General features: G+C 37.6%; 1 protein-coding gene across 3 annotated transcripts in view; it reads right to left on the bottom strand.

The window, feature by feature from the left end:
• Positions 1–21,418, bottom strand: part of LOC127432158 (arf-GAP with GTPase, ANK repeat and PH domain-containing protein 3-like) — a 234,131-nt gene that overhangs the window by 47,899 nt on the left and 164,814 nt on the right. For all 3 annotated transcript variants that reach the window (XM_051683011.1, XM_051683012.1, XM_051683010.1), the window contains exons 11-12: positions 16,034–16,205; positions 2,483–2,635 (exon numbers count right to left, since the gene is read on the bottom strand). In XM_051683011.1, the coding sequence (XP_051538971.1) occupies positions 2,483–2,635; positions 16,034–16,205 (325 nt within the window). The remainder of the gene's footprint in view (positions 1–2,482; positions 2,636–16,033; positions 16,206–21,418) is intronic.

Here is a 21,418-nt window from a genome sequence, read left to right as displayed (position 1 = left end):
CTCCAGCAATGTGTGCTCTCCCCACTACTCTTCTCCCTGTATACCAACGACTGCACCACCAAGGACCCCTCTGTCAAGCTCTGAAGTTTTCAGACGACACTACTGTCATCGTCCTCATCCAAGATGACGATAAGTATGCATACAGAAGAGAGGTTGTATGGCTGGCTCACTGTTGCAGTCAAAACAACCTGGAGCTGAATGCGCTCAAAACAGTGGAGATGATGGTGGACTTTAGGAGGAACACCCAACATACCCGCTCACCATTCTGAACAGCACTGTGGCAGCAGTGGTCATTCAGGTTCCTGGGCACTACCATCTCACAGGACCTGAAGTGGGAGCCCCACATTGACTCCATTGTGTAAAAGGTCCAGCAGAGGTTGTACTTCCTTCACCAGTTGAGAAAGATCAACCTGCCACAGGTGCTGCTGATACAGTTCTACTCAGCAGTCACTGAGTCTGTCCTCTGCACTTCAATAACTGTCTGGTTTGGTTCAGCTACAAAATCAGACATCAGAAGACTACAAAGGACAGTTCGGACTGCTGAGCAGATTTTTGGTTGCCCCCTGCCCTCCCTTCAAGAACTATACACTTCCAGAGTGAGGAAAAGGGCTGGAAAAAATCACTGTGGACCCCACTCACCCAACCCACTACCTTTTTGAACTGTTGCCTTCTGGCCGGTGCTACAGAGCACTGACCACCAGAACCGTCAGGCACAGGAACAGTTTTTCCCTCAGGCTATCCACCTCATGAACAGTTAAAACTGCCCCATTGAGCAATAATTATGTGCAATAAACAGCTTAGTCAATCATATTTATTAAAAAAATCCTACCTCTTCTGCCATACATTCCCTTGCATCTGTATATAACAGACTTGTATTTGTACATACGTGTATATATTTTTTGCCTTGTGTATTTCTATATATATATATATATATATATATATACTTATTTTTTCTATTCGCTCTTTATTTTTATTCTATATTTTTGTTATCTCTGTCTTGTTGTTTTGTTTGTGCACTGGAGGCTACTGTCACCAAAATAAATTCCTTGTATGTGTCAGCATACTTGGCAATAAAGCTCATTCTGATTCTTATATACATTTGTTAATTGTTTGTAATGTTAGTTCTTAAACCATAATGCATTAACCAATGTTAACATATGCAACTTTTAAAGGTACATTAACTAAGGTGCTAAAAAAGTATTATTCATTGTTAGTTAATGTTAACTAACGTAGTTAACAAATGTTAACAAATGCAACCTTATGGTAAAGTGTTACCGGATCTCCTTTAAACAGTCTAGGAAGCATTCAGAATCTGTTATTTTAATACTTTTTTGATGACAGTGGTGGCAGTATTACTGTAGTAACCATGGTATTTTAGTGGACAATATGATTACTATGATACATTTTGTAAATATTAATCTAGTACTTATTACAAATAACATGATTACAATTGCAATCAGTAATATAATCTCTTGGATTAATTTCTTGGTTATATAATCTGATTACTTTTGGTTTATCTCTGACCTAACTTGTTTGTTAGGTGATGTCATGTTTGTTAGATTTGATGTCACATGCATTTGAGTTGGATAATCCATAACATTTTTACATAATGTTGCTTAAATACATTTAAGAAAACTTAATGAATCAAAACATGAGAATTTATTTGATTCTATGTGCTCTATTTACTATTTGTGTGAAATGAGTGAAATAAAAAAGCATTTACAAAGTCATGAAACAGAAAAACAACTTTTTAACTGATAATTATATAATGTGTTCATCAGGAGTTAGTTAGATATGCACGGTAAAGTTGAGAAAGACATGAAATAATTTGGGGCGGCACGGTGGCTCAGTGGGTAGCACTGTCGCCTCACAACAAGAAGGTCCCCCGGTTTGAGTTCCGGCTCACCCAGGGCCTTTCCGTGTGGAGTTTGTATGTTCTCCCAGTGATGGCGTGGGTTTCATCTGGGGCCTCCAGTTTCCCCCACAGCCCAAAAAACATTCAGGTCAAGTGAATTGGAAACTCTAAATAGCCTGTAGGTGTGAGTAAGAGTGTGAATGTGTATGTCTGTGTGTTTGCACCTGTCCAGGTGTTTCCCTGCCTTTAGCCCAAGACAGCTGTGATAGGCTTCAGCACTACCCGAGACCCTACATAGGACAAGCGTACCAGTGCTATACCAATAAACTGACATATAGCAGATGACATACATGAGTATAGAGCTGTTGACCATAAATATTTGCTTTTAACAAAATGTATCATCGAATGGTGTCAAAATATATCAAGAGATGTAATTAAGATCTCTGTCTCTGTTTATAATATGATTGTACGATTAGCCTTTTTTGAAACATCAACAGATGAGAGATTAGAAGTAAGTTTTGAAGACAGATTTGAGAAATAAATTAAATAAGAGTCATCGAGAAGATTGAAAGATTGAGAAAAAGAAAATGAGAGAGAGAAACTGAGGTTTTCTGAAGAGCTTCTGACCTGCTGTTGTACTGATAACTGCTTCACTCCACTGTTCTGCACTGGACACGGAGAACGAGCGCTGGTGCATTCCCTCTTTACTGTTTCCTAAAGCCACGCCGGCCACCGAGCCCCCGGACTGTAGGGAACTGCTACTGTTAGAATGAGGAGTGCCTGCAAAAGACAATTTGAGAGAGGTTAAAATCACATTTTATAGTGCTATAAAGTTACTTTTACTGGTAGTTGATAAAGACCTTTTTGGGCCTTGCAGTTAGATCTCGGACACATTGAGCTGTGGTGCTCAGGCAGGCAATATGGGTTTGATTCTGGTTTTCGTCATTGTCCGATATTTCATAGTACTTAAGCGGAACACATGATTTACTATACCATAGTCCTGAATATACTAATGCTTGACACATGTGTAGAGCGCTAGATAGTGCTAGGAAGTGTAATCGAGCTTGAAATCATGATCGCCAAGGAGACTGCTGATGTCAAGATGTACAGTGAAATGGAGTTATATTTGGTTTGTTCTCTCCCAAAACTGATGGATCGTTTTTGAAAACATGGATTAAACCACTGAAACCTAATGGATTCATTTTATGTGGCCTTTATGTGCTTTTTGGAACTTCAAAAATTTGGTCACCATTCACTTGCATTGTCTGGACCTACAGAGCCAAGATATTCTTCTAAAAAAATCTTTGTTTGTGTACTGCAGAAGAAATTCAGGTATCTGGGATGGCATGAGGGTGAGTAAATGAGAGAATTTCAATTTTAGGTGAACAATTACTTAATTTATTTACATGGTATTCAAGAGTACTTCAAGGAATTATATTGATTAGCGAGTAACTCTTTAACAGATCATCCACTGACACATGCAACAGACAGGTACTTCCCTTACAAAAATTCTGCCATACCTGTAGTCACTCATCAGATTATATGATAAATCATATTAAAATTATAATTCATCATGATAACCATAGTTTCTGCCAAAATGTAATATAAATCATATTATTATGCATAAGTCATCAAAAATACCAATGTACATGTAAAAAACAAAAAAAACAAACAAAAAACATGGTAAGTGAAAATATGAGATGAGAACCTTAAAGTACCAATCAGTGGGAGGTACTAATGAATTTGTGCTGTGTATGATAAAGATTTTGCATATTTTTCTGCATTCAACTCTTCGTGCTACATGAGCAGTCAGTGTCTCACTCCCGTCTCTGTATCGCACTCCCTCTCCGTTTCTGCCACTAATTAGCCCTTAATTAACAAGATACACTCGGAACGGTAATTAGCTCTCCCCCACTCTCTGCCTGACACATCCATCTCTCCCGGCAGTGGCGGCTGTGCTGACGGCCCTCCCCGGCTCCAATCAGCGGACACCCCACGCAGCTTGCTAATTCACAGGCCTGGCCGTATGGCATGGGGGTCCTCTCCTCCTGATCCTGAAAAACAGCCTACTGGCTTGAAAAGAGGAAGACTAATATATAAATCTCAGCATTAAGACTCAAGGTCAGATTTGGACCGTTGATGCCTTTATTGCGGTAAAAAAGACTTTTAGGAGTCTAGCTCACTTTGGGTAATTGTCATTCTTTCCAGTGTGCAAACTTGAGGTCATTTTACGTGATCTTAACCAGTAGGTCGCAACTCAAAAGTGGGTCACAATGGTAGGCAAAAAAAAAAAAAAAAAAAAAAAAAAACATTTTGCTAAAATGCAAAAAATAAAATACAACTGAACATATAGCTGTGCATATCGAATAGCAAAATATATAGGCTTATTAATGTTTCAAAGGGAGGGACAAAATGCTTCCCATATCCTTTGTCAAACACTGTGCATCTAATAAAACAATGTTTTTTTTTTCAAGTATTTTAATGTAAATACATTTTGCTTGGTAAAAGCTAACCAACCTAGCACCTGCCAACATGGACTGGTTGTATAACATGTCCCACACCGTATTATTAATACATTTTAAGGTTTGATTTAAGGGAATTTGTAATCACTTTTATGTAATAAACCATTTTGGTACTGTGGTGGGTCGCTATTTGATGCCCGATATAAAATCTGAAACTGGTTTAAAACAAGTTGAAAACCACTATTCTTAACAAGCTACCATTTCTTAAGTGTTTGGGACTACTTCTGTTAGTTCATTTTCAATTGGTTTTATATTGCACATATAACCTTACTACATGCTCTTACTAAAAATGTTTATAAAATGGCAAATCACAACACTACATTTTGTGCTGCTTTGTTCATTTTATTCCTGATGAGTTGTCCCTGAGGCTTTAAAGAAACAAAAATCTGTTTATTGTGGTCATAATATTTGTTTTTGACTATGCTAGGTAGCAGCTAGCAGCTATGCTATGAACAATTTGACACTACACTGCAATCCTTTTCTTAAGCGCTCATTTAAACTGCATCACAAAACAGTATTTCCACATAATTCAAACTGTATCACAAAAATAAAAAGCCATTTAAAAGTTCTGCACACATACAAAAATCACAGAATCAACCATCAGTGTTTAGCACAAACCATGCACGCTAACTCTGCCAAAACTTAAAAACCACACAGAAAACATTGATATTTTATTTACTACACTCTAATGAATTTCACAGTGGGACTAAACTTTTCTCTGTTGTTTTTCCCTTTATGCAATTTTGTCTTTTCTTCTACACATTCCCTTCTCTCCCCTCCCTCCGCAGCGCTGATTTGAAGCATGCTAATTTAGCAAGTACTCCACAGCGTGTGGTTGAAGCTCGATCGCTCTCTCCCTGCAAGAGACGCCCTTCCCCTATGGGGACCGCAAGATTAATATTCTCGCACCCAACAAGATAATTACTGATACTAATTAGACATGATTATGTGAATTTGATACACTTATTACTCTCACTAATGGTTAGGAAGCATTAGGCTAACAAGAGTGTTCTTTGCAGTTTACTTTAGCGTCTGGCAAAAAAACGCCTTGACACAATCAGTAGTAATTCGTGAGTAATTGAAAGCATAAAGGGCATTCTTATGTTTGTCTATTCACCGATATGTAATCACCAGTATTGTTAAAAAGAGGATTTTATTAATTTTGTCACAATATTGCCCCTGACTAGTTAAGTCGATGTATCACTACACATTTAAATGTGATAGAATTAACTAAGGCGCAGCTATTACTCGGATCAATGCCGTATAATATTGGCATCCTGCAGAAAAGGTCATTATTGTGTATTGTCGTAAAGTAGATTGCTTTAGAAATCTATTCATAAATCTATTGGAGTATCATTTTCTTTTAATGCTTCCATGCAAGCCTGAAGCAAAGTATTTAAAGTTTGATATAACCTAACATTAAAGCCAAAATGTGTAATTTTTCCCCGATGTTAAAATACTTCACTTACAAACAGAACTATTTTTCAAAGATTTCATGCCACTAACATAGCACACTTTGTCAAATCCAGTGTCGCATAAGATGATCAGTGAACAGTAAAAAGATGCAATGAAAATGGATGGTAACAAAGACTAACATTCTGTCAAAAATCCTATTGTGTTCCATGGAAGAATTAAAGTCATCCGAATTTGGAATGACATGAGGGTGAGTAAATGACGACAGAATTTTCATTGCTGGGAGATCTATCTCTTTAAAAAACAAAATGTCACATAAAGATGCACTGTTGTTTTTTTTCTATTCATTGTGCATTCTCTGTCTTGGCTGGTATGAAAAAATAGAAAATAAGCCCCTAACCATGCCTCATCCCCATCAAGAATTCAACAATCATCACTAATTGTCAAATTTGATGCTAATGATTGATGAATTAAACATGTCTCCATCAATTAGTCCCCAGAGAACAATTCTGCATAAAAAAGGGGATAATGCAATTACAACGTGAAGGAAATCAGAGGAGAGTACTGGGCAGAGACTGATCGCAAGATCTCCCGCCACTTCACACATGACGACAGTGACACGGAGTGCAATTGTGAACACAGAGAACCTAGATTGGCACAAGGTGACCAAGAACATGTCTGGGGTGCAAATATACACACAATCACAGATTTTGGTATAAAAGAGTCAAATAAAAAGTAGTTGGGTCACTGTGCAGAAACTACAAAAGCAAGCCCTTCATTGGTTGGCTTTCAGAAAAGTATAAACACTGACCATATTTACAGGCACTAAAGAAAACGATTTATTCCCGAGTTTTTGCAAAACGTGGCGTTCTGTTACATCATGTAAACAAGAACACAGATTTTCTCACACTGTTTAAGGGATTAAGAGAAAGTGGTTTAACACAGAGAGCGTGGCTCAATTTGGCCATGTAAACACATAAATGCCATTCTTACAAGATTTTGAGGAGTGCGCATGTGCGTGAACAGACCAGATAAAAAAGGTCATAGGATGGAGCCCCAAAACACAAGTCAACACAGCAGAAAGAATTCAGTCTTTCTGGGAGTACAGTGAGAAAAGCACATGCACTAAAAACTATGCAATTTTATATACAACAATGTAAAATATCGACGGTCCTTCACATTCACGTATATGCGCTTGTACATTAGGGGAATCCCAGAGTTTTATGTAAGCAATTCCGCTGTAGGACACGATGGAAAGTTAAGGAAACAAACACAGCAACAACTCTGGAATATCTGGAAATAAAGCAAAGCAACGTGGAGTAAAACAGCAAAGTCTTCCTCGGATGCCATGCTTGTTATTTACACAAGCGTCGTGGGGAAATTACGTTGCTGTGGAGAACGCTGCTTACAGACTGAGCCACATAAATACGGGAGTAAAAAGTACACCGCTTATACAGTACATGTAAACGGGAACGCCACTTTCTAGCAATAAGCCACTTTCTGGCGTCCATGTAAACGTAGTCACTGTTTGTCGAACAATGGAAGATGAGGAAAGAGAGGTAGGAGGTTTTGCGAAACCTGTTTGGAAACAATCATTATTACTGGGTATTTCTTAAACTTTGGGCACTTGTCCCAGCGGTTAATGTTTTTTTTTTAAACAAACAGATTTTAACTTTTTTATTTTTGTTTTATTAAGGTCAGATTATAAAACAAAACAAGGCTTTCATTATTTATTTTTTGTAGTTTTCAAATGCCTTTTATGTACAGATTTTACTGTTTTAGCTTTGTCCCAGACCTAGACTTTCAATATTAAACAATGAAAATCCATTATAAAAGAATTATACAATTTTTAAAACTATTATAATCTAAACAAAAAGTGACAAAAAAATAAATAAAAACTTTATTGTGTGAAAATGATTTCTATCAGTTTATAAATATTACGACTGTCCCACAGTTGTGGCGTCATTGCAAGTACACCAAACATTTTTTCCCCAAATTGTCAACAAACTTGTCAGTGAAAAGAATACGTGAGATTAAATATGAGACAAGTGATGCTTGAAGAAAATGAAGAAATATAATGGTAAATATTGCTTGCGAACAGAATCATTTTATTGGGCGTCATTTCTAAAAAAGCTGTAATTTGGTCAAATTATGCAAAAAGTGTGCAATTATTATTTAATTGTGTGTATTTAGGATTCGCCTTAGTAAGACAATTTCAAAAACTTTAAAAATGTCATTTCCATCACCGTCATTTCCACTGCAGAATTCTATTAAACCCAATAAAGAATATGAGATGTGCTGGAAATGACACTGAGGTATGAATTTTCATGACTTTCAGAAAACAAATGACAAAAATTACATCTCCTGTGATGCATGTACATACACTGTTGGACATTAATATACAAATACAAAAATTGTAACACTTTACAATAAGGTTCCATTTGTTAACATTAGTAATTGCATTAAGTATCATGAACGAACAATGAACATAATAAACTTAATTAGTGATCAAAATACAATTGTTCATTGTTAGTTCATAGTGCATTAACTAATGTTAACATGAACAACTTTTGATTTTAACTTTTGTTGAAATTAACATTAACCAAGATTAATAAATTATTTTCATTATTATTGTTCATTGTTAGTTCATGTTAACTAATGCTGTTGGCTAATGTTAACAAATGGAACCTTACTGTAAAGTGTTACCAAAAAAAAAAATTGTGAAAGTGTGAAAAATATTTAACCGAGACCTAAAAAAAGTGAAGGTTTTAAAAATATTTTATCGAGACTTTTATCGAGATAAATTCTCCTCCCTGCCCAGTAGGTGGCGATATGCTCAAAGAATGCGAATGGCCAAAAACAAAAAAATTTGAAAGTGTGGAGATTTATAGTAAAGAGGACTTAATGTATCTTTTTTTCACCCACACCTATCTAATCGCTTCTGAAGACATGGATTTAACCACTGCAGTCATATGGATTAATTTTATGCTGCCTTTATGTGCTTTTGGACCTTCAAAGTGCATTGTATGAACCTACATAGCTGAGATATTCTTCTAAAAATCTTTGTTTGTGTTCATCAGAAGAAAGAAAGTCATACACATCTGGGATGGCATTTTCATTTTTGGGTGAACCATCTCTTTAAACTTTAAAATCTATAATATTATTAACAATTACGGGATTGCACTATTTAACTGCACAATTATGTACAAATGATTCATTAATTTTCAGATTCACTTTGCAGAAGTCTAACAATGTTCTACATAGGTTGATAAAAACATCCAAATCTTCTTTGCACCTTTTTTGCTATATCTGTGCAAGCTATTATGCCAAATATTAAGGTCCTGGCAATGGCAGATCTAAGGTTGTGGTGTTAAGTAGAGGCGATGGATTAGCAGGGGGTGCCGATGATTTCTCCTCATCGCTCCTCGTTTCTCTCGCCGAGCGCTGTCAGATGGCTGATGAGCCGTGCAACGAGCCCTGACCCTCTGAGCCACCGCTGCCATTATATACAAGTGCGGAGATAATGAAGCATCCATGCTAATGTTGAAGAGAGGGCAGGGTGAGGGGGGATCTCTGTTAGATCATCTGCTGTTCAGGTCAAGGCGAAACGGCAGTGCGACGCCCTTACAAACTGACATCTGCCTGGTTGAACTGCCTCGGAGTGGTTTTTTGGTGGGATCTTACTAAACCTGTCAAGAACATCTACCGTTCATATTTTACCTCAAAATAAAAAATAAAAAAAGAAATTATGGTAACACTTTACAATAAGGTTCTATTTGCTAACAGTTAAAAATCTATTAGGTATCATGAACTAACAATGAACAATATGTTTCAACAGCATTTATTCATCTTGGTTAAAGTTAAATTATAAAAATAATATTGTTTATTATCAATTCATTGCCGGAAAAGGGTAGAGTGCCCTCTTCAGGTTGGAGATGAGTGGCTGCCCCAGATGGAGGAGTTTAAGTATCTCGGGTCTTATTCACGAGTGATGGGAAAATGGAGCATGAGATCGACAGACGGATCGGTGCAGCGTCAGCAGCTATGCAGGCATTGTACCGGTCAGTCGTGGTGAAGAGAGTGCTGAGCCTGAAGGCAAGGCTATTGATTTACCAGTTAATCTACGTTCCTACCCTCATCTATGGTCACGAGCTTTGGGTAGTGACCGAAAGGATGAGATCGTGGATACAAGCAGCAGAAATTAGTTTCCTTCGAAGGGTGTCTGGCCTCAGCCTTAGAGGTCGGATAAGGAGCTCGGACATTCGGGAAGGGCTCAAAGTACAGCCGCTGCTCCTCCGCATCGAAAGGAGCCAGTTGAGGTGGTTCGGACATCTTTCTAGGTTGCCCCCCGGACGCCTACCTGTAGAGGTATTCCGGGCATGTCCATCCGGGAGGTGATGCCAGGGCAGACCCAGGACAAGCTGGAGAGATTATATCTCTAGGCTGGCCTGGGAACGCCTCGGTATCCTCCCGGGAGAGCTGGCTGAAGTGGCTAGAGAGAGGGAGGTATGGGTATCCCTACTCAGACTGCTGCCCCCACGACCCGGACCCAGATAAGTGGGAGAAAATGGATGGATGTCAGTTCATGTTAGTTCATATTGCATTAACTAAAATGAACATACACAACTTCTAAAAAATGTATTAGTATATGTTAAAGTTAACCAATATTAATAAGTGTTGTAAAAGTATTGCTCATTGTTAGTTCATGTTAACTTCCTGTAGTTAATGTTAACAAATACAACCTTATTGTAAAGTGTTACTGAAATTGTATTTTGCTTAAAGAAAATAAAAGCCTATTCTAGGACCATTAAGCTGTTTTGCATTATGTTTTGCATTTGCATGGATGACAATTAATAAATTTAAGCACCGTTTGCAAAAAAAAAAAAAAAAAAAAAAATAATGATATATTGTCTACATTGCCAAGTATTTCTATAACATGGCAATTATTCCATTATTAATTTTTTTACTGTAATACATAAAATGTACTGTATTACAGTTATGAGAATCACTATTGAGACTAATGGGAATTACAAAAAACTCAAAGGTAATCTGTCTAGGTACATTAAGTTAAAGAGAATTTCATTTTCTCAAAAATAACAATGCAAACATTTTTAATGTTCCTAAAAATAGGCTTCATTTCTTTATGCAAAATATTATTTTCAAATTTTTGGTAAAATATTATCTGGACATGTTTCGACTTGCCCATTTGCACTTTTTGAAGGAGACAGACATAATACGGTTTGTGTTTGCATAAATGGCAATGATCACATTGTCAAATAAGTGGCGACATTCAATACGTGGCGGATAAAGGTCAAACAGAAATGTAACGACAACTAATAAACTGCTTACATCCAGATATTGTGCAAAGCACAATTTTTACTTTTAAAAAGTATGACTCAAGCCCATTGCATACGGAACTAAAAGACTTCCATTCAATTCCAAGCCATGAATTGGATAATAAGCACCGTTTTAGAACGCCTTTCTACATTATTCCATACAAACATCTTATTTCCTTCTCGCATATAAAAGCACTACGTCTCAAACGATTGTGCCATTACTGAAAGAGGCTATGGTAAGGCTAATGTACATGGTAGAGAGTCATGAAAGGAGACACAATCTCCTTTCAAACACATTTTCATCATTGCTAATTCAAAGGGTTCTCCATGTTAGTGGTTTACCAATATGGGTGTCTTTAATGGATAATGATGATTCGATACCCAGAAAGCATGGTGGCTGATGGGTTGGCATATATAAAATACTGAAGTATTTCATGATAACAAATAAGATTGGTTGGCCTCACCGATATATCGGTCTATCACTACTAAAGATTCACTTAAAATATTTGAAAACACAAAATGTGGACTATTCATTGACAAGGCTGTCTATACATTTTGGAACTGACACAAAATGGCCAAATATTGGCCGACTGATTGTCCAGGCCAATATATCGGTCTATAACTACTAAAGATTCACTTAAAATATTTGAAAACACAAAATAGCCAAGTATTGGCCGATTGATTGGCTAGGCTGATATATCAGTCTATCACTACTAAAGATTCACTTAAAATATTTGAAAACTCAAAATTTGGACTATTCATTGACAAGGCTGTTTGTAAATTCTGGATGACACAAAATGGCCAAATACTGGCAGATTGATCGGCCAGGCCGATATATCGGTCTATCACTACTAAAGAGTCACTTAAAATATTTGAAAACACAAAATGTGGACTATCCACTGAAAAGGCTGTTTGTAAATTTTGGACGACACAAAATGGCCAAATACTGGCAGATTGATCAGCCAGGCCGATATATCGGTCTATCACTACTAAAGATTCACTTAAAATATTTGAAAACACAAAATGTGGACTATCCATTGACAAGGCTGTCTGTAAATTTTGGAACTGACACAAAATGGCCAAATATTGGCCAATTGATCAGCTAGGCTGATATATCGGTCTATCACTACTAAAGAGTCACTTAAAATATTTGAAAACACAAAATGTGGACTATCCATTGACAAGGCTGTCTATACATTTTGGAACTGACACAAAATGCCCAAACACTGACTGATTGATTGGCCTGGCCGACATATCGCTCTATCACTACTCTAAGTATGTCTTAGTTCACAAGGAGAAGGTTATGCATCTCAAAGAAACTATTCATAAAACAAAACACTTTTGCATCCCGTAGACGTGTAGACTATATGTAAATGAATACAACCACCTCGGCATGATTCTCACTGTCTCACACTTTTATACAGCAGATGTCATTGATTAAACCTGATGGGCAGGCCCATTAGCGCTTTGATATTATATATCTGTCAGCGGTGACACAATTGAACGCACGCTTGCAGAATGATCATATTTAGAACGGTTCCGGTGAATACTTAGCAGAAAGATTAGACCGGGCCTCATCGAGACAGACTCTTTTACTTGCGGACACATGCGTTCATTCATTTGTGCTCCTTCTCTCTCTCTCTCTCTCTCTCTCTCACATTTTTCTTTATCTCATCCCCCCTTCTCAATCCCTTCACACCCCCCCAGAGTTCCTAATGGTCTTTAGATCAGGGAGAAGTGTATGAATTACAGACTAAAGGAAAAGACAGGGCTCAGCTAGACCGCCATGAATGAAAAATTACCCCTTTGTTCCGTCGCATCAATTGCATGCCTAATGAAATCAAAATCAGATTGCATAATCAAGTGTACGTCCTCCACTTGGCGGAGGCCCACTGCGAATCGTAACCTTTTCCCTCTCGAGAGGAAATGAACACAATTTTCCTATAATATGCCACAGAGTGGAAAGGGGAACAAGAAAAGCAAGCCTTTTCAAATGTGCTACGGCGCAAATTTGTGCTAAACTGAAGGTCAATTTGCGTATCTGAAAAATAACACTGATAAAATCAATCTAAAACCTGCAAATATTGTCTTAAATGTGTGAAAACACAGTGTCAATGGTTCACGTATACATAAATGCTTAACCGTCAAAACAAAATTGTTCCGTTAGGTCAAAAAGTGGTTTGGGAAGAAACTGAACTAAGTCAAAACAGCAAAAGTTAAGTCGTTTAAATGAAAAAGTAACGTGAACCGATCAATCGTTCACAATAAAACCATGAACGTGTAATAAGAACGCAAATATGGTCAATTTTGATTTCATGACTTCAAGTGATACACGCTAAAACATATTTTCTTTAAACAATAGATATTTGTCCATGTGTGCACGCAGAACCTGAATACAAATGAAACCAGTCTTAACTATTGCTAACTTATGCGTTTGCGGCCTGGGGCCATGTTGGAACTTTTTACCCAAAAATGTCTATTGTCTGCTGCTTGAATAAAGCCAGACCCAGATGCTGCAAATATTTCAGGTCCAAATGCCCCCAAATTCACCACTTTTCAACCTTACCTTCACCCTTTCCTCTGCAGTCAACTGAGGGTTAATTAGCTACCAACTGAAAAACAACCTCGAAGTTGGCTTATGGCTTTTGTGGTAGTAGCAACAAGATTAATTTGTTCCAGCAACAATGACAAATGTTCCTTATGTCTCTAAAACCTCCTCCCTATCGGGCACACGACTTTGGACATGGGCCAGAAAACTGCAATTCCCAGAAGTCCTTCTTGACCGGTGCAAAAGCAATTAGCCCAGGCTAAGTGATGCGGAGGCCCTAGTCGGTTATGTTTCCATTGCAGTCATGCCAGCTTGCAGAGCCTCTAGAGTAAGTTGCTCCTGTTTTTTATTAATTACACTTGATCTCAGCTCTCTAAATCTAATTATACCTTCCCAAACCTCCACTCTTGCTCACTAAATCTCTTTCAAGTGGAAGGAGTAAATCGATTCTTGCTAGCTGAAAATAAATGAATATACATACAGCCAAAATGAAAACACAAATGAATATACTATTTTTTATTTTTTTTATGGATGTCAATGACAGCTTAGTAACATAGTTGCAGACTTTTAAACAGCGATTATGCACTTGCCCCATGGCTATGAGATGTTTTTTAATGAGAAATCAACTTGAAGAGAATTGGAAGTGTGATTTGGATTAGAAATGACTTATTATTTTTAATAATTGTAAATGCATTGAAATTGTAGTTTGAAAGATGACGAATCACTAGTTCCTGCTTTCATAACATTATGTCTTGATTACTGTAACGGCCTCTTCATTGACCTACCTGCTAAAACCATTGCCTGATTACATTATACCCCAAACTCTGCAGCTACAGTTCTCACAAACACTAAGTCTGCACACATTACTCCTACCTTGTTTAGTCTTCACTGGTTGCCTGTCTCTTGCCATATTTTGTTCAAAATTCTTCTCTAAACCTACAAAGCTCTCCATTATCTGGCAACTCGTTATTTATGTGATCCGCTGCATCCATACGCACCTGCACGTTCTCTTCGTTCTTTTGATTCCAAAGTGCTGTCTATCCCCAGATTTCGTCTGTTCACTTTTGGTGGGAGATCCTTCAGTGTAATTGCACCTAAACTATAAAACTCACTGCCTCAGAGCTTCCGCAACATCTCCTCCATTTCCATCTTCCAGTCTCAGCTTAAAACTCATCTTTTCTCAGAGTACTATCTATCCATTGCTGATTGCTGAATTTCTTTCTTTTTTTCTTTTCTTTTTTTCCTAACAGTGATTGTAACTTCTGTTAAAATGTATCTTGATTGTAAAGTGACCTTGAGCATTTGGAAAGGCACTATATAAATAAAACTTATTATTATTATTATCAAATTTTCTAATCTTAATATTTGAATCTACATTTTGACAATTCATCTTTTAAAATCAACATAAAATTAAAATTAGCCCTTTGCTATGTTGCAAATTCCTGGTTTTGTTGTGAACAATTCATCAGTACATGTTATTCAAAAGAAAACAAATTATAGAATTTTATTAAAATAAATAAAACTTGCTCCACTTCTGAAATTTCATTTATTTTCGGCTGACATTATGAAGCCTCTTATTTTTCCAACCTCCTGTTTCCAAGAGACCACTTTTCTTGATCCAATCAATTCCCAATGGATACAGTTTAAGTCTGGTCCCATTTCTGTCTTGTTGAACATCCTTTTTCACTCAAAAGTACAGCACATAACGGAAGTAAAATGGGTTGCAAATGCAGTTTTTTAATGCTGACTTTAAAGGAGTCATGACATGCCTTTTTTATTTATTTTAATGTGTTCATTGAGGTTCACTTTTAATATTAGTAAAGTTTTTTTGCACCAAAAAACAAAACAAAAAAACAGTCATAAAAACATGATTATTTTCCACCTTCATTCTGACCCTCTGTCAGAAATGCTGGGTTTTGGTGCTGCTTCTCCTTTAAGACTTGACAGTACATGCCCAATGTTATGATTGGCTCTCTGCTCTTGACTGGCCTGCTCTCTTCTTGCCATCTCACTGCTCACCACCAGTGGGTGGGCTATGGGAGTGATTTAAGGTAAAGTAGGCATTGATGTGTCTACCAGTGTGCCATCACAATGTAGAGGAAATAGAGAACAAATAGTTTTGGCAGCTTGGTTTCAACAAATGCTCTTTTTGCAGTGAGGAGGAAGTCTTGAGTTCTGAAACTAACAATATGTTTTTATATTACAATGACCTCTTATTTATTTCAAAATATCCAGGAAAATTTGATTCCTCCATGTCATGACCCCTTTAACTCTGCTACGTTTGTGTAAACGAGCACCTTCAGATAAAGAAAAATGCATTAATTTTAGGGGATTTTACTAATGAAGCTTTCACACTCACTTGTGGCCCCAATACCAAGTTGCAAGGTGCTGCGGTCCTTGGTCAGTCCATTGGTTTTCGGGCTGGCTGTTGGGGCGACTGTTACCACCGCTCTGGGAGGCCTCTTCCCAGGTACCTTCACTGTTGTCCGTAACAGATCGATTTCTTTACCGTGGATATTCTGCATGTAGTCCTGAAAAACAAAATAGGCCAATATGTAGTTCTAGATCTAACATGGAAAATCTGACTTCAGCCAGAGTAGATGCCATATATTTTAATGCGAATAAAAATAAGGTGTACAGTCCGTTCAATATGCAGTACGGTCCTAAAGCCCTAGGTCAAGACAAACTTTCACAATCCACATTTCCCTGCTGAAAAAACAGCTTTAACCAGTTGAAGATGGTTTGCTGGTCTTAGCTGGTTTAAGATGGTCTAGCTGGTCTCCCAGCCTGGTCAAGTGGATCAACTTGTCAAAAACCCCTCTAAAACCAAACAAACCAAACCTACCAGACAGGGCTGAAAGACCAGCTAAGACCAACAAAGATTTTTTAACTTTGTTTTCCCATCAAGTTTTGTCCACTAGAAATTTGTTGAGACATATTATCAACATTTCTTTGACTGAATAATCGACACATAAGTACACATCAGTATAATATATTGAATGGACTACTTATATCCCTCGCAGCCTTGTTTTCGTTCGTGTCAAATTACATATGTGACTCAAGTCTATGTGGACAGGGCACTACGAATAGACAGCTGTTCCATAAGCTAAGGTCCCATTTACACCTGATAATAAGATGTGTTTTGGGTGATCCATTTGATACGGGATGACGCTAGGTGTAAGATATGCTTTTGAGATGAGATTTTTCCATTTAAAGTAATATTCCGGGTTCAGTACAAGTTAAGCTCAATCGACAGCATTTGTGGCATAATATGGATTACCATAAAAATGTATTTTGACATGCCCCTTCTTTTCTTTTAAAAAAGCAAAAATCTGGGTTCCCATGAGGCACTTTAATGGAAGTTAATCCGTAAACATTATCCACAACATTAGCTACAAGACGTAAACAATATGCATGTTAACATGATTTTAGTGTGATAAAATCACTTATTAACCTTTTCTGTGTAAAGTTATTCAACTTAGTTATACAATTTTACAACTTCGTTGCCATGATGATATAATGTCAACATACCTTAAAACCATAAAATGACGATTTAAACAACTTTACAGTTCAAATAATACATGAGTTTTAACAAAAGAATTAATGCAAGTGCTTTAAAAAAATTATAAGCTTCACATTTCTGACTTTAAACTCTCAAAAAATCTGCCTCATTCAATACCATTGTAAGTGCCTTACTGTAACCTCGATTTTTGCTTTTTTAAAAGAATAGTTCACCCCAAAATGAAGATTTTTAGAAGAAGATGGAGCTCTGTCAGGTCCTTATAATGCAAGTATGGGTGCCAGCACTTTGACAGTCACATTTAGGCAGCATAAATGTAATCCATGCGACTCCAGTCGATCAATGAATGTCTTCTGAAGCGAATCGATAGGTTTATGTAAGAAACAAGTCAATAATTAAAAAGTTAAATCGGCACTTCCATCCAGGGCTCTGATGCGGTTTGAAATAGCCGAACTCTCACGTGACATTCGTTCTTCTGTTGTAAATAAGCACCGCTTCTGAATTCTTGCATGAAATCGCCGACACGTTTACGTCATGCTTCGGGTCAGCTGCTGGCAGGAAGCGCTTTTGAAAAGTAAATAACGTTTTAATTATCATTTATTTATTATTTTGCTTCAGAAGACATTCATTGATCGACTGGAATCGTGTGGATTACTTTTATGCTGTCCAAGTATGACTTTTGGACCGTCAAAGTGCTGGCACCCATTTACTTCCATAATAAGGACCTGAAAGAGCTCCATCTTCTTCTAAAAATCTTCATTTGTGTTCTGCTGAAGAACGACAGTCATACACATCTGGGATGGCATCAGGGTAAGTGAATAATGAGAGAATTTTCAACCGCTGCTCTAAAACAATAGTTTTATCTTCGCCGGTTACGGACGGTTTAATTACCACTTCACAGAGCTTGAATGTGAACACAAGTGGTCAAAAGAGATGCATACTATGACCAGGTGTAAACGAAGATGTCTCTTGCCTGTCCACTTGTGATCAGATGACCAGGTGTAACAGCTTTAAAAACAAACAGCCTTCGACAATCAAACCACAGAGCCCACGCAATCGATTTCACCCGTTTCCACATTAGCATTAATGACTCAAAGCAGCATCATTCCCATTTAAATCGGGCCATTCCATTTTCATGGGTGTTTGCGAACACGCAAACGGGTTAAGCCAAGGTGCAAATCACCCGGCTCAGTACAAAAGAGGCGAGTAGAGATTTTGGCCTCACGTGTCTCCCGCCAACTCTTCTTCACTTTTATTGTGCCCCATAAAGCACTAATTTCTTCAAAAGCCTCAGTACTAATTACCCAGTGAGCGCTCTCATTCCATTTTATTGCTGGAATTAACAGCCAGTTTGAGGCGCAGAAAGCTATTAAGATGTGTGATTAAGCCATATTCAATTAGTTTCTACAAACAATTTAATTGATGTAGCAGACAGAATTAACAGAAGGGGATTGTGGGATAGCTTGGCTGGCTGCAGCGCAAAATTAAACAGTCTTGCTCTCTCTTGCACACTTTAAGTCTCTCTTCGTCTTTCTCGTTGCACTAAATGCGCGGCCCACAGGTGTCCAAACCCAAACGTCTGTAACGGTGGTGATTATGATGCCCGTGGCATTGTGTGCCTATTACACACATCACCGACATGCACGTTATATCGCTAATAAACACACCATTGATTTGAGAGACATGTGTTTGGTCAAGGTATACATTTTGGTCATAGTCCATTGAGACCACTTAGCGTTTCAAATGTCTTGTACGGTCAAGGTATGCTGCTTTTTATCAAGTGGATATTAATAAGGAAGCCCTTTTTATTTCCTAACCTATGTCAAATCCGTTGTAGAAACATGTGAAGGGAAAGACAGACATCAAAGAGATGTGTGTATGCAAATGAGAAGAATTGAAAGAGAAAAAGCTAGGTAAGAATGCCAAGGAACAAAGAGGGAAATGTAAGAGGTACTGTATTAAGACCACGCGGGAGCTCTGACAGAGATAGATAATACATGAGGATCGGTCTGTGGTGTTCCTGTGGTGACTGCCATAAGAAATACTCGCTGCTGTAGCAACCGGAGAGCAGCTGACCTGCCCAGAACTCGTCTGTTTTACTGGAAACCCAGAAAATGCTAAACTTCCCTTAAACTCACTTGAGCTCTGTTCCAAAAAATCAAGTGAGCAGACTTGCTGTATAAAACCTACATGGCAGCTGCCTACTAGGGCAGCATCTTAACTTTTATGGAACCTTTTAAAGCAATATTCTGGGTTCAATACAAGTTAAGTGCTGGGTATACTTCCAATTTGACGCGAACGCTCAGTGTCTGCTTACAGTCAAACGCGAGCCTGCCAAGTATACTCCATATTACTGTGCGCACATACACAGGCGGTTGGCGCATGCGCTCTACAACTGCTATGAAACACTGGACTTTCTCTTCAGGAGTTTAGACCAATAAAGATGTCTTTATATTCCTTCAGATTTGAGTTATACAAATGCAGGTATCACCAGACCTCCTCGCACACGCTCTCTTGAATTGCAAATCCACTGTTGTTGTTTTTACCTTCATCTCCCGATGTTTAGCAGAGATTACATCTTCTTCTAGAGCTTCTTCGTGACAGCAACGGCTCAAAAATGTAAGTGTTGCCACCTTGTGGACCCACTAATTAGTGCAAATAACTCCAGGCACGTTCTGCACGTTCAAAGACGCGTGGTTAGAAAAATCGGGCTGCGTGCGTTCAGTGCTCATGCACTCTGGTGATGACGAGATTTGTGTCACGCTTCCTGTACGCGGACGCTCAGAGTTCATGTCTGAGCGAAGCATACATTAGGCTTTAAGCTCACTCGACATCATTTGTGGCATAATGTTTGATTAACACCAAAAATAATTTCGAATTCTCCCTCCTATTCTTTAATAAATTGTGGTTACAGTGACGTACATACAACGGAAGTGAATGAGGCCAATTTTTGGAGGGTTGAAAGGCAGAAATGTAAAGCGTAAAATTTTAGAAAAGCACTTACATTCATTCTTCTGTTAAACTTGTGTATTATTTGAGTTGTAAAATAGTTTAAATAGTATTTTCGGTCATTTTAGTGTTTTAAGGTTTATATAGTTTCGTCGTCATCAGAGGTGGGTAGTAACGCGCTACATTTACTCTGTTACATTTACTTGAGTAACTTTTTGGAGGAAAAAAAAAAGACTTTTAGAGTAGGTTTAAAAGTGGGTACTTTTTACTCTCACTCAAGTAAATTTCTAATGAGAAAAAATTACTTTTACTTCGTTACAATGGGCGGCATTCCTGTCATTACATTACTGGGTTTCATTTTAGTTAATGTGTAATTTACTGAGAGATTACTGAATGGGACATTTATGACAGCGGAAGCTCACACAGCTGCGCGCGCTGTCACATACTGTCACTCAAGCTGAATACATCACTTTTGCAGCATCAAGCTCTTCAAACTAAGTGAAATATTTTCTTCGCTCCGCACAGTGAAAAAAGAAGTTTCGTCATGCAATGCCTTCATTAAACACCAAGAGAAGCGGATATTTCAAGATTAAAATTTAAGCTCCAAATTAAGGCAGCACTCTGAGGTAAGTTGTGGCTCTCATGATAATGCAGGCTTTTCTGTGACATGGTGATGGTTTCTGTAAATATGGGCTTTTGAGACATCAGTTTTTAAGTGTACATTTTTAAATCAGTGCAGCAATATATCAGTGCGCTTTGTCCCACGTCCAGCAGAGAGAGTGAAGAGGCTGTGTGCGAAATCGTTCACTCATTCACTATTTCCTATATAGTAAATTGCAATTAGTGCACTATATCTCAGCAGTGAGTGAACGAAATGAGTGAGTGAATTCGGGTGCTGACATATACATGGAGTGTCGGAGCTCTCAACGTCACATATGAACTTCTAAAATCAGGCCTTACTTGTTATTCTAATTAAATAAAATATTAATGCAATAAATCTTCATTCTGTTTGTCATTTTTAATATAAATGTTAATGTAAAGCGTAAACACATTTGATCAAATGTACATTATTGTATTTATTTGTTATACTTCAGTATCTTTAAACTCCAATACAAGCTGGGTAGCGTTTCTCATCTGACCAAATTATCATAACCTACATGTTATAACCAATTATTTAAATCATCCACAGAATTATCATTTCCATTGTGTGAAGTCTCCTGAGTTAAAATAATATCACCTCAGTGCATTATTTAGTAAATAAAGAATTATTCAGCT

This window comes from Myxocyprinus asiaticus, chromosome 41, assembly GCF_019703515.2.
Source record: "Myxocyprinus asiaticus isolate MX2 ecotype Aquarium Trade chromosome 41, UBuf_Myxa_2, whole genome shotgun sequence".
Lineage (NCBI taxonomy): Eukaryota > Metazoa > Chordata > Actinopteri > Cypriniformes > Catostomidae > Myxocyprinus > Myxocyprinus asiaticus.
Note: the sequence above shows the minus strand (reverse complement) of the source record. Positions and strands in the feature narration are given on the sequence as shown.